The following is a 16345-nucleotide window of genomic DNA, read 5'->3' as shown; positions in this document are numbered from 1 at the left end:
GACGCCCCGCCGCCGCCGCCCTCCGCCGTCGATCGCAGCCCCTCAGGGCTCTTCGCTACCGTCCGATCGAACATCGCCAGCGTTTTCAGCCCGGATCTCGTCACCTCCTGCAGACAACTCTAGATCTCAATCTCTGCCTCTTCTCTAACTTTCGATGATTTTCTTAATTTTTTTTCCAGTTCCTCTGACAGCGGGCAGGGGTAATATTTATAGCATGAGTGACGGATTGGATTAGATCTACTTACGTAATAAATATACCCTTGGTTGCAGAACTATTTTACTTTCTATAAATGGGGAATTAGCGGGATTAAGAGGGTAAATTTGGAAGACTGGTGCCTTAATTGACAATTTTAGAGTAAGATAATAAATCAGTGGATTAAATTATGGTAATCGCGCCCTGCTCGTAGGTCCCACATATCTAAGTCTTGGGTGAGACGGCGACTTGGTTTTTTTTGTTTACTATTTTGGAAATTACAGGTGCAAGTCATCAATCTAATCCAGAATTTGATACTTTACATAAAATAATAATATGTCTCTCTCTAGAAAAAGGGGAAACTCACAATTCTAAGGATTACGTCTACCATAATTTTTAAGATGTTTATGTGGCAACTGGGAACTTTACCAAGTTCACATTTATTAATAGGAGCTTTAAGCCAACATTAATCATAGTGACAAGCAGTTGGGCCTGATATTGCCAAGTGTACCCAAAAGAATAAACTTTTCGTCATCCCTATTATTTGTCCCTTAATTTTTATCTTTTTTTTTAACATTAAACAAAGCTCAAACGTTTATTCCCATGTCGAAGTCGACGGCTCCGATCTAGCTCCGTTCTCCTCCTTCCCCTCGATCTTCCCCTCAAACCCTAGAAACTCGATGTCATCCGCAGACGAAACGTCAGGCGGCGGATCGAACCCATCATTGGCGGACAAGAAGAAGGAGAAAGCTAGGGTTAGCAGGACCTCGCTGATCCTCTGGCACACTCACCAGAACGACGCCTCGGCGGTGAGGAAACTGCTGGAGGAGGATAAGGAGCTCGTGACGGCGAGGGATTACGATAGCAGTGTAGGCGTCAAAAAATGCTAATAGATATCCCAAGCATAGAGAAGATCACTCAAAAATTCACAAGAAAAGGATTTCATACTGTTTTGGAAAAATCAAAACAAGTATGAACTGTCTCGCCAGCGAGACAGTCTTTGCTGTCTCGCCAGCGAGACAGTGTTGAAATAGTCAAAACTACATTTGTAACTGCCCTACACGTGTCCATTAACTGCCAAGGGACGTGGGAAACATCATGGGCGAAAATCACGTGGATAACTGCCAAAATAACGGAGTTTGAAACGTGGAAGAACAGTTACAGCGAGAAACTGCCATTTTCCGAGACAGCATTTACTGTCTCGCGGGTCGAGACAGCAAATTTACTGTCTCGCGGGTCGAGACAGCAAACGCTGTCTCGCCCAGCGAGACAGTAAACACTGTCTCGCCGTACTGACTTCTTCGATTGTGAAGTTTTTGCAGTTACAGACCCTTGAGGCTATAAATACCCCCCTAGGGTCACTTCTGACGAGGATCGAGTAAATACCCCCCTAGGGTCACTTCTGACGGGGATCGAGCATTTGTTAGAGCATTCCAGAGCAGAGAGAGCAGAGATTTGAGTTCTTTTCTTGCAACGCCTTGAAATTAAGCTTTGACTTGATTTTAAGAAGAACGACTATCTTACTTCGATAAGATATCGTTTCAATTTCTACTTCGATAACGAAGTTAGAATCATAAGCCCCCTCTTCACGATCTGTGAATCGGCGGTCCACGAACCAAAGCGTTCCCGGCACAGGCAAAGTCCCACGAAAACGAGAATTGATAGACGATTTTCGTGTTTGTTTCTCAAGAGTTGTAATTTTTGTTTTGTTGTGTAGAAAAAGTCTTATAAAAAGATTATTCTTTCGAATTTGTTGTAATCGAACAAAGTTATAATGAATTCCACAGCAGCGACTTTTGAACCAAACAAGCTGGCGACCACAGTGGGAGCCAGCGGTCTCGCTGCCGAGACCCCGTTTGACACGGACCCATTCCATTGTTGGTGGCTTGGAAGAGGCGCCGTTCATCTGTTGTTGAGGCTGTTTGCCTCTCTTGTTCTTCAGACCCGCGTTGTAGCGGACTCCGTCGGTGGACTCCATCGCTTTGGCGAATTGTTTGGCCAAGCGTTGGCGTTGCCTTTGGCGGGCTCTCTTTGAGAGAGTCACCGCTCCTTTGGTGACGGAGGAATTGGTTGGAACCAGCTTGATCTGGTTGGAGATTGGTGGAGCCTCATCTGACGCAACTTTGGCGTCAATCGAGATGAGGTCGTCGTTGGTAGCTTCAACTTCTTCGTACCAACGCACCTTTCTGTTGGAAGAGAACTTGGACTTCTTGGACTTGCGGGGGGAGGTCGATCTAGACGAGGATGAAAGGTACTCCTCGAACTTGGTCTAATCGAACTCGTATTCGACCTCCTCCACGACTGGGATCAAGATCCGCGGCTGCGACGCTCCGATCTCGGCAGCGAGATCGGTGGCTCCCACTGTGGTCGCCAGATTGTTCGCGAGAAAATTCGTGTCTTGAAAAACCGTGTCTTTCTTCATTAATGATTCCATTGTACACTCTTGTAACAGTTTATCGATTACAAAGATCCGGTCTTTTTATAAGATCCGGTTACAACGAAAATCAAATAAAAAGAAATGAAAAATTACAACTTTGTTTCCTTGTTTGTCGAACGAATCACGAGCTCCTGTTTTGCGGTCGCTCGCTTTGTGGGTTCTTTGCCTGCGCCGGGGTTGTTTGCCGTGGACCACCGCGCGATCTAGATCCGGTCGGATCTACGCAGTACAACGGGTATTATTTCACCAAGGAAATAATAGCCGGGGAGGATTGTTTCACCAAGGAAACAATCGGGATGCATTCCGTCGCTTGATGCGATTCGTCGATCTCGTCGCCTCGTTGGTTCGTCGGTTTGTGCCGAGCTGAGCAAAAGGGACCTATAAGCAATTTTATATGCCTACAGTGGGTCCACTAAAAATGTTTTTCTGGCCCTCTTGACTCTTTCCATGAACAAGAGGTCCACTTTAATTTCGGAGTCCCCTTTCGATAAACGAAAGAACTCCCTTCTTCTTCTCTTTGGTTAAACCTTCTCATGGTTATAACCTAAGTTGAAGTTTCACTTCGTTAAACGAAGAACTCATTTTTCAGTTTAGATAACCAATCCTATAAAAGGCAAGTTTATCTAGATTTTTCCAGATTCTCGGAGTGGAGATCCCACTCCTAGTTTCTTCTGCACTGGAAATAGAATATAAAATTCTTCCTTTCCAGAATCAGGGAATAGAATATAAAATTCTTCCTTCCTTGTTTTTCGGGTTCGCCTTCACCCCAAAAGAAGACCGGGAAATAGAATATAAAATTCTTCCTTTCCCGCACCGATCTTTCCAAAATTCATCCTAGGAAGTTTATCCCGAATCCTAAGCAGGGATAAGTCTGCGCCTAACACGCGCTGCCGGTTTAGTGTTTTTCCGTAGAAAAAGACATCAGAGTTCGATTCTGGGGTATTCTATCCTGAAACCTAAGCAAGGATAAGTCTGCGCTTAACCCGTGCTGCCGGTTAGTTCTTAACCGTTAAAAAGAACACCCGTTCACATATTCAACATTGTGACAGGTTGCTATTAATAACATCAAAATTCATGCCTTACAAGCATGGGGAATTTCATCCTGAACCCTAAGAAGAGATACTTCGACGCCTAACACGCGTCGCCGGTTTAGTCTTTCTCCGAAGAAAAAGACACCAGAGTTCGATTCTGGGGAATTTTATCCCGAAGCCTAAGTAGGGATAAGTCAGCATCTAAAACACGTTGCTGGGTAGCCTATTCCCATAACAATGGCGAAGTCTACGTATTCGGAACTGTAGCATCAAGTCTAAGGGAGTTCATTCCTTTAGCACAACGTTACATGCGGAACGGATTTAGACAATCCGCATGCTAGCCCGACTCAAACGGTAGTCGGTAAAGGCTAATCAAACCCGTTGAAGGCTGGGGGTTAGCCAAAAATCCTAAAGTCAACACCTAACACGTGTCGCCGGGTAGCCTATTCCCGTAACAATGGCGAAGTCTATGTATTCGACATCATAGCACGAAGTCTAAGGGAGTTCATTCCCTTAGCACAACGTTACATGCGGAACGGATTCCGACAATCCGCATGCTAGCCCGACTCAAACGGTAGTCGGTAAAGGCTAATCAAATCCGTTGATGGCTGAGGGTTTGCCAAAAATCCTAAAAGTATTATGGTCAATCATTTCAAACGGAATGAGGAATCATAATAAAGATAAAGACAAAAACCAGTTCCACTAAAAGGATCAAAAGTCAAAACATTCAGCAAATGAAATCATACATCAAGAACATGGCCAACAATCTGCTGATTAAGCTTGGAAAGCTTCTCATCATAAGCTTGCCTTAGCTCAGTTCTGATGGACTCCTCATTGGTGGCTAAAGTCTTCGCAGCAAACCTCCTCCGTCTCGGTCAGCTTCTGCTTCAAAAATTTCAACTCCTCAGATGAAGCGGTGTGGGCTTGCTGATCATGTATCTTCGTTGTTTGAAGAATACTCAAAGTCTCCTCTTTCTCATGGAGCTCTCTTCGGAGCTGGTCTATCTGGGTCTCACAAGAAGCAATGGAAGAATCAAGCTCGTCGAGTGAGGATGACCTAATAGCAAGGTTAGCCTCAACTCGATCTACCCGGCCCGCTGCACCTGAATGTCGAACTCAGCGTATCCAACTCGGCAGCGATGAATGAAGAGGCACCTGCATCCCGGAGCTCACGAAACATCTGGAGCTCACGCTCTAGGCAGTCAAGATCATCAACAATAGACTTCGCCAGATCTGGGAACCCTGAATCACTTATTGAATTTATCTTAAGATCAAGGAATGGCTTGAACTGGTGAAGGGAAAGTCCGCCATGGAAGAGCTTGTCAATCATAGCATTCACAAAAGAGAAGAAGGAACGGATCTCTATACAGATGACAATCTTCTCTGGGTCGCTGTCTGATAACAACTCGTTCACAAGGACGTGAAGCCGAGAAGAAAGCCCTACACAAAAAGGAGAAATCCGTCAAAAGCTTTGATGAAGAAATGAATGACATTCCTCAGTTGCTCAAGTTATACCTTCTTCCCCTTGAATCACCGGGGGTGGTGGAGGTGTAATGGCTGGGGGTGTATCAACTGGTGTTGTTGGTCCCACAGCCGGCTCAACAGGATCAGTCTCGACAAAAGCTCCTGTCAAATACAAAATAGAATATTCAGATGCATCACATTATAGTTGCATTAGTCAAAAATTGGCTAGTCCTAAATTAACTTGAGAAAAGCTACGTACCTTCAGAAAAACCATCCTCGGGATTCTTAGGGAGCGTAGACTCAGGAAATACATCTCCAGGCAACTGGTCATAATTTTGAGGAGAACCATACATGAAATGGAGCATAGGAGTGTCCACAAGCAAGCCTTCCTCATCAAAGTCATCAGTCGAGAAATCTGATACAAGCGGATATAAGTACGAAAGAAGAATAAAGAGACTACGACCAATAGAAATGAGTTACCTCTTATGGGTGCGTCAGCCTCTCTATTCCCAGGATCCATGTTTGCCTCCTGCGAATTATCTAAAAGAGCAAGAAGTATAGAGACAATTAGGGAATACACAAATTCCAAATCATTCAACTTCTTTGAGTATCGTTAATGGTAGATGTACCTGGATTCATCGAACCGGGTCCTACATCGACGGTCTCCCTAATGTCACCAGCTTCTGCAGGCCTTTCTACCTGGTGCGGTGAGTCGGGCTCACCAGAAGATGTAGTCCCCACGCTCTCCTATATAGAAATGGAAAAGCGTGAGTCAAAGTTCTGAATGATCAAGAGGCTGGTCTATAGGGTAGATGTTACCTCCATCACTAGCAGAATCGTCACCGGCCAAATCCATATCCGATGCTCGTGAAACTGCACGCGGCTTGCGGGCTAATCTCTTCCGCCTAGCAGCAGGGACAATAATCGAACGTCTTGCCTGGGGAGAAGGACAGCACTCTTCATCCTGGTCAGCTGTGGTCCCTGAAACATCAAACCATTGTCAGGCTTAATAATTCTGGAAGATAAAGGGAAAAGAGTAAGAAACTGACCTCGTTCAGAATAATCCTCGTGATCATCAAGATCTCCACGTGAAGCTTCATCAGCAGAATGAAAGATCTTCTTTCCCTCTTCGTCGATTCGACGGGTCTTGTGCCATGCCCTTTGTGATCGAGCATTTTCCCAAATCATACGAGAATCAGCCTGAGAAGCCTCCTCAGCCTCTAGCTCTGCAATCGGCTTCACAAGAATAGTTTTATTGGCTGCTAACAACCACTTGCAGCTTAGGAAGGTAAGATTCAACTGCCGCTCAGAACTCGGGAGACTGAACTTAGCACTGTGGACCTGTAGCTGTTGTCTGACGTCAGGGAATCCTCGCCCCTCCCACTTGCCATTCTCAAACAACTGTAGTAGGGGAGCGGAGGGGTCTGTGGCATATGGTACTGACATCATATCAGAACGATGAAGGACGAACCAAGCCATCAAATAAGTGTACGGAAGCTCCACCTTAATAGTAGGAATCTGAGCCGGTGATTCACTTTCCTTCCGTGTAAAAGCACCAAAAATCTATCGAAGCCCTCGATGAATATTAGCCACCATCACCGGAAGAAGCGAAAGTTCCTTTTTGTAGGCAAGCTCAACCGCTGGGTAGAGCACCTCCAATGGCAAGATATCACTAGACTGATACGGGACCACGCATTTCTTTAACCAGATAGCGAGGTAACCGGCAAGAAGGGTCATCGGTCGAATCGGCGCGGTCGCATGCCACAAGAATGCTTTAAACTTGGTCCCTGTAGGAAAACCACTCTCAGGACTGCTAATGGTATAGGAATGAGCATTAACCTTCTTCAGTAGACTATTAACCCCTGAAGGAGTGAGTGGTGCCAGCTCACAAATAGCCTTGCCAGAATTGCTCTCTAGATTCCTGAACAGATAAGACGCAAACTGTTTCTGGCTCACATGGGATTTAGCCCTCTTCGATAAGGGTTCAGACTGCGCCAAAGCGATATGATAGTAACATGTGAGGTCCCATAAAGTCTCATAGCGGTCGGGCATGCGATCCTTCAGCTGACTCAATTCTTGGTTGGAGGGAAAATATTCCTGATATAGCATTTGTCCCATGGGCAAACCAGAAATCCTGTGCATCTCATGGAGGGCCAAGCCCAACTCCCCTTGCCGTGTCAGAAAAGTGTTCGAATCCGGGTTGTAGAGCCCGCACAAAGCGAAGAAATGCTTCGTGCTAACAGGCAAACCGTACATAGTGGCACGAACGGCTGCATACAGACCACAAGCGTGCAACTCCTCGCTCCATCGGCTCAAGACGTACTTCGTCATGCGAGTCCACCAAAGCTTGTCCAAAGAATGGACCCAACCATAAAACCTGTGGCGTGTCGCAGGCATCTCCCGTCCTAAAACAGCGAGACGATTCTTCAAAGTAGAAGCAGCGGCAAGAAGCTCGTTACGTGGCGGTGCATCTAACCCCAACACTCCAGGATGCAATCCAGTGATGTGACTCCTGCTTGAACCAGGAGCTGCCTGATGAGTGATGTATCCGCAGTGGATGCTCTCATGCTCCTCCGTCAAGCGCCACGACATTTCCCGTGTCACAGCCTGACGCCGGAGCTCAGTCAACGAACGATGCCGAGGAATCTTCGGCAAATATATGAAACCACTGCCAGTCTTATGAAGCCACTGCTCAGCATCAATAAACACGGCATCCGGATCTCTGGCAGAATCGTCAAATAAGAAGTCGGTCTTGCATCCTTCACGAGGGGCGCATCTGTAATCAACTGGCGAAGAGCTCGATGTCCACCTTCCTTCACCACTTGGGCAACCTCTGTCGACGTGCCCGAAGCAAACCGAGAAGTGACTGGGATAGGGGAAAAATCGTCGGAAGTCAAATAATACTCGCCCCGATGCCCGTACACTGCGTGAGATGAGAACGCCCTAGAAGGATATTCCACTGGAAGCAAAAATTTAAACAGTTGTTAATCTCAATCATAAAAGGAAGTTGAACTCATCCTACGAATGGGTAAGACAGAGTCACTGCCTTATAAAGGGTGAGACGATTTGGCCACATTATGCACTTATAAGATAGGGTTTATCGACTATATATCCCTGCCTTATAAGGCACAATGCAGCGTCAAAACGCCCCCTTTATTGATTTTGAGATATGGTTTTGACCAAGCAAAACATATCTTTAAAGCGTCGATCCTCGCCAAGGAGAATCAAGGCTCTTCCCGATTGCCTCGCCAAGGAGAACAAAATAGGGTGAAAAGGACCAATTTGCAAATTTTCAAGAAAAAGTGGACTAATTTGTAAATTTCCAAAAATAGCTCACCAGCATAAGAGGGAGGCGCGCCATCAACCGACGCGGTAGAGGATTGACCCCTCGCAATACGAGACATAGAGACCTGCAAAATAAGTTAATGGATCAGATTCAAGAAAAAGTTCCCCTTTTTTTTTGCAATTCTCCCCCTGAAAGGTGAGCTCGAGGCGCCAAATCTTAATCCTAACCCTCGCATGCGACCCCACAAATTCATAAATTGAATTAAACATAAAATATGCTAAAATGATTGAGGGTTTACCTGAGGAAAAGCTCGCGGATCCAATAAAAATCAGATCTTGAAAGAGGCTCAGACCACGCGCTCGAGGGGCCTGAGAGAAATTCTAAATATGGAAGTTTGGAGGAATTTCTCAGTCAAAGATCCAAAGGAAGACTAGATCTAATGCAACTATGAAGTTTTGAGGGAGAAAGGATGTTCGAGGGAAGAGAAAAGTGAAAAAGAAAGAGAGAGGGGGACCGGCCCTAATGAAGAGGAAAAACCCCTCTTTTATAATGTTGAACCAAGCCCAGTTGAACCGAACCAGACCAAGTTGAACCGGACCAGACCTGGTTTGAACCAGAATTCAAATTGAAGCTGAATCGAGCATCGAAACCACTTCAAATCGACCGAGGGTTCAGTCCTTGGTTTATTCTTGCCTCTCCCACATATTCGGAAGGATCAGGAAATTTTTTAAGCCGAATTACTGCCTTTTTTGGCTCATTATCAAGCCGGTTCAGCTCATTTGGGCACAGAAATTACTCCAATAAGGTATATGAGTATAAACTATTCCCTATTTTTGGGTTGAGAAGTTCCTGGAGAATAGTTTTATAAATATTCTTAAGGATAACTCAACAACACTACGCCGGAGAACGCGTCGCAAATAAAAACTCAACGCCAACAATCGATGGTCAGCTAAAGATTAGAAAATCAGAAATCGACTTCAAGTTTAAAATTCCGACAACGGTCAGACAATAAATGCAGCACCAGAATTCTTACAGACATTCGACAAAGCACCGAATAGCCTGCAGGATTGAAGGAATCAAGAACGGAAGCCATTCCAAGGTCCCGTTACACCGATTGAAGGTTAGGACAATCATATCCAAAGTATTCCAGACTCTTCTATAAAAGAACGAGGCTGAAATACTTTTGAGGGGGTATCTGTAGGCATATAAAATTGCTTATAGGTCCCCTAGCATAGCTCGGCACAAACCGACGAACCAACGAGGCGACGAGGTTAACGAATCGCACGCAAGCAACGGAATACATCCATTCGCGCGTGGGATCAAGCCAACAGTTCGGGGAATCAACGAGTCATTCAAACAAGAGCGGACTCGGACGAATCACGATCGAATCAAGATCAATTTCGGACTCGAACTCAGAAGCGGATTTACTGCCGCTCGGCATGAGCCGAGCCACCTCAGCCCAGATCTGTGCCTAGGCACAGATCTGGGTGCCTATAAATAGGCCAAGGGTGGTTCATTTGAAAAGGTTGGAACTTGGAGAGCCAAAACTCTACCGAATTGAAGATCGAGCTTGGAGTTTTGAAGACTTGATAACTTGAAGATTCAGATCTGATTCTCGGCGAGCGTCTACGTCACAAAAGGCAGGTGTTCGAGAGGACCGGAAGTCAGATCTGAGATCTACACGAGATCACACTCCGGATCAAAGCTTGGCCTTTGATCCCGAGATTTGGACGATTATTTCCTTGGTGAACTAATCCTCCCCGGCTATTATTTCCTTGGTGAAATAATACCCGTCGTACTGCGTAGATCCGACCGGATCTAGATCTCACGGTGGTCCCCGGATAAACCCCGGCGCAGGCAAAGAACCTACAAAGCGAGTGACCGCAAACAGGAGCTCGCGATTTGTTCGATAAAAGGAGAAAGTTGTAATCTTTTTCTTTATTTTTGATTTCGTTGTAACCGGATCTTATAAAAAGACCGGATCGATAAACTATTACAAGAATTTGCAATGGAATCAATGATGAAGAAAGCAACGATTTTCACCGCGAACAGGTAGTTCAACCCCTCCCAAACTGTGTTGTACCAGGAAATTTGAGCGGAGCTATTGAACAGGTTATAGATAGAGGAGATTTTAAGCTTACCATTAAAACAGCAGCCATTGATGAAGTTTGTGAGGTTGCTGACAGATCAAAATTTGATCAACATCTTGTCTCTAGCTCTTAGGAGCTGTCTCCACATCCAGGAGTCCGAAGCTTTGTTTTGTACATGCCATATATCTGATTGGTGTATATAATTTTCGTGAACCCACTTGATCCAAAGTAGATCTTTTTTTATATGGATCATCCAGATGAGCTTAAGTGCAGCAGAATAGTTCCAGTCCCTTGCTGAGAAGAGCCCCAAGCCTCCATGCTTTTTGTTTTTGCAAACATCAGACCAAGAAACCTGATGAATTTTGTTGTTCCATAGGAAGGATGAACATAGACTGTCTATTTTTTCAAGTACTTTCATAGGCAAGATAAAATTACTTGTCCAGAATGTTTGAACACCCAAAATGACAGATTTTATTAATTGCAATCTCCCTGTGTACGAGAGAAATCTCCTCTTTTTCCACTGAATAAATTGATCTGAAATCTTGCTGATAAGTGGGGAACAATCAATGAATGATAGCCTTTTGACATAAGAGGTAACCCCAAATATCTAACTGGTAAAGCTCCCTCAGGAAAATTGAGCAGATTGCAAATCTGGATTTTTAAGCTGTCCTTAACACCACTGACATAAACTGAACATTTTGTAGGGTTGATTTCCATCCCATATACCATGCTGAACTCCTTAAGACAGTTGTGCAGCTTCCTTATAGAATGAATATCAGCTCTAGCAAGGAGGAGAAGATCATCTGCAAAGGATAAGTGAGTAATCCCCAATCGACCACATTTAGGATGAAACTTGAATGATTTATCATTTTTGAGAGTACTCAGCTTCCTAGAGAGGTATTCCATCCCTATAACAAATAAGTAAGGAGAAAGAGGATCTCCTTGTCTAAGCCCCCTCTCCCCTTTGAAATAGCCATGCAATGAGCCATTTAGAGACAGTGAGTATTTTGGGGAAGAAATACATTCCATAATCCAATTTAACATAGTACTAGGGAACCCCAACCCCTCCAGCATTGATTGGATGAAACTCCAATTGATAGAATCAAAAGCCTTTCTCAGGTCTACATTTAGGATTGCTCTGGGAGAGATATGTTTCCTTCCATAGTGTTTAACTAATTCATGGGCTAGAAGAATATTATTAGTAATGAGTCTTCCTTTAACAAATGCGCTTTGAGCATCACTTATCAGATAACCCATGATATTCTGTAATCTTCCATCTATAATTTTTGCAATGATTTTATAAACTAGATTGCAACAAGAGATGGGACGGAAATCAGATGCACTTTTTGGATTCAGAATTTTAGGGATCAAGGTTATAGAAGTTGAATTAAAAGTGCCAAGAAGCTTCCCTGAGTTGAAGAATTCCTCCACAGCAAGATATAAATCTTCCTTAATAATATCCCATGCTGATTTAAAGAAGGCTGCATTAAATCCATCTGGACCAGGTGCTTTGGTTTCAGACATAGAGAACACAGCTTGTTTGATTTCATCTCTACTGACAGGAAGGATCAGGTTGGCCCTTTGAATTGGAGTGAGAACTGGACCATTAGCAATTACATTCATGTCAGGTTCTGAGACATTTGTAGAAGTACCCAGTGAGAACTGGACCATTAGCAATTACATTCATGTCAGGTTCTGAGACATTTGTAGAAGTACCCAGTAGCTTCTTGTAGTAAGCAATAAGGTTCTGAGACATTTGTAGAAGTACCCAGTAGCTTCTTGTAGTAAGCAATAAATTCTTCAGAAATATCAGAAGTGTCAGTGATTCTAAGACCCCCCTCTGTGTATATTGACAAAACCCTGTTGAAGTGCCTTTTGTTTTTCATAATTGAATGGAAGAATTGAGTACATTTGTCTCCCTACAAACTCCAATTTATATTTGCTTTTTGCTTGTAAAAAGAGTTCTCACAGTTAAGCAATCTGGTATATTTTAATTTATATTTGCTTTTTGCTTGTAAAAAGAGTTCTCACAGTTAAGCAATCTGGTATATTTTGAGATACACTCCTTCTCCTTCAGGATCAGCCTTTGATTCTCACAGTTAAGCAATCTGGTATATTTTGAGATACACTCCTTCTCCTTCAGGATCAGCCTTTGATTGAGGAGATCATCACTTATCTGTTTCTGGATATCAGCTAGTTCATCCTTAGCTCTCTTTACCTGCTCACTGATATTCATAAAGTGCTTTCTATTTAGTTCTTTCAAGATAGGCTTCAGATCTTTAAGCTTCTTATGAAATCTGTACATGCAGTATCCCCTAATATTTTGTTCCCAAACAGATTTAACAGCTGGAATGAAGTCAGGGTGTTTAGTCCACATATTGAAAAATCTAAATGGCCTTTTACCTTCAAATTTATCCTCACATATTGTTATTAGAGCAGGAGAGTGATCAGAACAGCTAGGCATTAGGAAATCAACCTGGCTAGAAGTGTATTTTTGTATCCAGTCTTCATTCACCAAAATTCTGTCCAGTATGGACCATATTCTTGTTTCAGCTTCCTGTTTGTTACTCCAACTATAGAAACAGCCTGTTGCCTTAAGATGAGCCAAGTGACTAAGATTGATGAAATTCTGGAAATCAGTTGTATCTGCTTCAGTTACTTGAGCACCTCCCAGCTTCTCTTCACTATTTAGTATAGTATTAAAATCCCCCCAACCAACCAAGGGCCATTTTGATTGAAAGCCAGCATATCTTGCCATAGAAGATTCCTCTCATCCATTTGATTTGATGCATATACCACTGTGATGGTACAAGACAACTTACCATCCTTAGACTCAAGAAAGCAAGTCATTTGCTGATTAGAAGAAGAAATGACCTAGACTGTAAGAATGTCACTGTTCCAAAATAACCATATTCTACCATTATTTGCTTCAGATGAATTTGAAATCCATTCCCAATCTTTAGTAACATTTTTTGCAATGGCCTGCATTTTCCTCCCATCAACTTTAGTTTCTAAGAGAGCTAAGAATGAAAGATTGTATTCATGAATAAAATTCTTAACTATCAAATGCTTAGAGGATTTATTAAATCCTCTAATGTTCCAAATAGCCAAATTTATTATTGAGACCCTCCCCTATATATACAATAGGGATCCAAGTCAGCTTGTTGGTCTAGAATAGAAAATTGAGATGTTTGGATGCAGGAAACCCCAATATTTTTCCTAAAACTTCTCATTGGAATAGGGCTATTCACATTAGTGAAACCAGATGCATTCATTGTAGGAGAACTACTATTGATTACTTGCTTCCCTTTAGAATTCAGGATAGAATATTTCCTAGAACTAGCAATGTTTTTACTGGATTGTCCTATACAGACACTCCCAAGACCAATATCAGATCCAGTTTTGTTGTTCCTGCTCTTTTGTATATCATGTATTTGCCCAGGTTGGTCAATATTAGCATCTTTATTTAGTTGTCCTTGCTGAAGATTCCCAGTCTGAGTTTTACTAGCTGCTAAATTTTCAACATTCCCATCCTGTATAGAAGTATGACAGTGTACATCATCTTTCTGAACCTGCACAGGATTTTGGGGCCTATTGACAGGCATCCATTTCATTTTTGATGTCATTTTCCTGTAAAACTCAGTTTCATGGCCAACAATATTACACAAAGAGCACCATCGAGGCTTGAGTTCATATACAACTTTTTGATTGTATTTAATACCATCAGGTCATTGAACTTCAATAAAATCAGGTAAACTTTCTTTAAGGGGCAAATCAATTTCCAAGAGAACCCTTGCATAACTCAACCTTTGTCTATCAGCTGTGAGTTTATCAGAAGCAATAGGCTTACCAATCACACTGGCAATCTTACTCAAACCAGTTGATGTCCACAGATTAAGACGTAGAATAGGGAACTGAATCCACATTGGGTAACTATAAGTCTGAAATTTATCCATATCTATATAAATCGTCCAAGGTTTAAGAACCATTGGTCTAGCTCCAAAGAACCAAGGACCTGCATCTAAAACTTCCTGCATCTGCTTTCCTGATTGGAAGTCAAATAGGAACATCCCCTGCTTGATTAAAGAAATTTTTGGAATGGAAATTTTTCCCCAAATCTTATTAACATAAGATTCCATAGATTTAAACTTCACATTTAGGCCAATGACATATCCAATTAAAGCATGCTTCCAATAATCCTCTCCCTCTTTCCATTCATCAGCCGAGAATGTAACAGAGTTAGATTTAACAGATTTAACAAAGTTTAAGGATAGACCATTACCATACTTCCTATTATCTGCAAAGAGGCTAGCAAATGTTTTCTTGGAATCCTGAGTGCTCTTGAATCCAACATCACCTTGAGCTACAGCATCTGCTTCATTCTTATCATACTCAGGATGAAGAAAATTTTCAAGGTTTGAATCACTATCCACAGAAGGAGCATTGACCAGAATTAGGGGCTTATTAGTATTATCTTCAGGAATTGAGGTTTTATCTTCTCTAAATCCAGAATGATTCAATCCAGACTCAGATTCATCATCATCTTCAATTTCATCCGCCCAAGAAACTGAGGAAGGAGATTTACTCAATTGACGAGGAATCCTAGATCCAATCAGATCCAGGTGAGATTGATCCAAGCTCAAATTTGATCTAGTAAGAATTTCCTGGATCGGAATTTTCTTTTTAGCTCCTTTTGGACCCGTACTCTCCATTTCAATGGATTTCAAAAAAAACTCCATCGCTCTTGATTCATCTCTAGATTTGGATGTAGGAACATACTCAAAAAGGGAATCTCGAAGCTCGCTATCAATGGTGCCTTTGCTGTTTCTCTTCTCCTTCTTCATTCGTGAACTAGGCGGTGGCGTACGATAGCAGAGAGAATCACCTGCTAAAATACACCATCAGAAAAACCCGCCCATATGCCTTGTTTACACCCTTTAAGCTTCGTTGGTTTCTCCTAATTGTTCATACATCCATCTTGACTAAACCATTCTACTTCATGGACCATTCTATTTCATGTTTCTCCTAATTATACACTAATTACTGTGAATTACATGAATCATTCTATTTCATGTTTCACCTTCTTGGCAACCTAATTGTACACTAATTACACTAATTCAGGTGTCAGTTTTCTGAACTGTTTTCTAGTAATTCAGGTGTAAGTAGGTCATTGAAGGGGTGGTAGTTAGAACTGTTTTCAGCCTCATTCTGAACTAGAAATATATCGATGTAAGGACATAGAATGGGTTGTAACTGTAAATGTTGAGCATCTCTCCATATGTTTACTGTTTATATATGGGTCTGAAGCCATGATACTTGTGGCAAACACACATGGTGATCCCAGTTCAAATTTTACTGTTTATATATGGGTCTGAAGCCATGATACTTGTGGCAAACACACATGGTGATCCCAGTTCAAATTTGTGACTGTCTAATAAGATCTCACGCCATGATACTTGTGGCAAACACACATGGTGATCCCAGTTCAAATTTGTGACTGTCTAATAAGATCTCACGGTTTCTTCTATCTAATAAGATCTACTGGTTTCTATCTTCAGACCAACTTACAGAGACGAGGTATCTACTTGATTTTTGAGTTTGAACTTGTCTTAAGACTGATTCAAACGCGTAGTGATTTTTTTGTCTGCTATAATTCAAACTTGATGAACGTCCTATAATTCAAATACATAGTGAATTTTTTGTTACAAGAACTAGTGTATGAAAAGGTTGTGTAAAATCTTTGTTGAACATCCTATACGGACTTTGTCAGATCACCTGTTGTATGTTTATGTTGGTTCAGTCATGATCTATATAAGAAGCGGATAATTTCCTTATTTCATTTAG

General features: G+C 42.5%; 1 protein-coding gene across 1 annotated transcript; it reads right to left on the bottom strand.

The window, feature by feature from the left end:
• LOC109831229 lies at positions 12126 to 13259 on the bottom strand. The gene is made up of 2 exons (XM_020398565.1): positions 12563 to 13259; positions 12126 to 12361 (listed from the first exon to the last, which is right to left on the bottom strand). Exons 1-2 carry the CDS (start codon positions 13257 to 13259, stop codon positions 12126 to 12128), a joined length of 933 nt encoding a protein of 310 aa, XP_020254154.1.

This window comes from Asparagus officinalis, chromosome 2 (genome assembly GCF_001876935.1).
Source record: "Asparagus officinalis chromosome 2, Aspof.V1, whole genome shotgun sequence".
NCBI classification, from domain to species: domain Eukaryota; kingdom Viridiplantae; phylum Streptophyta; class Magnoliopsida; order Asparagales; family Asparagaceae; genus Asparagus; species Asparagus officinalis.
Note: the sequence above shows the minus strand (reverse complement) of the source record. Positions and strands in the feature narration are given on the sequence as shown.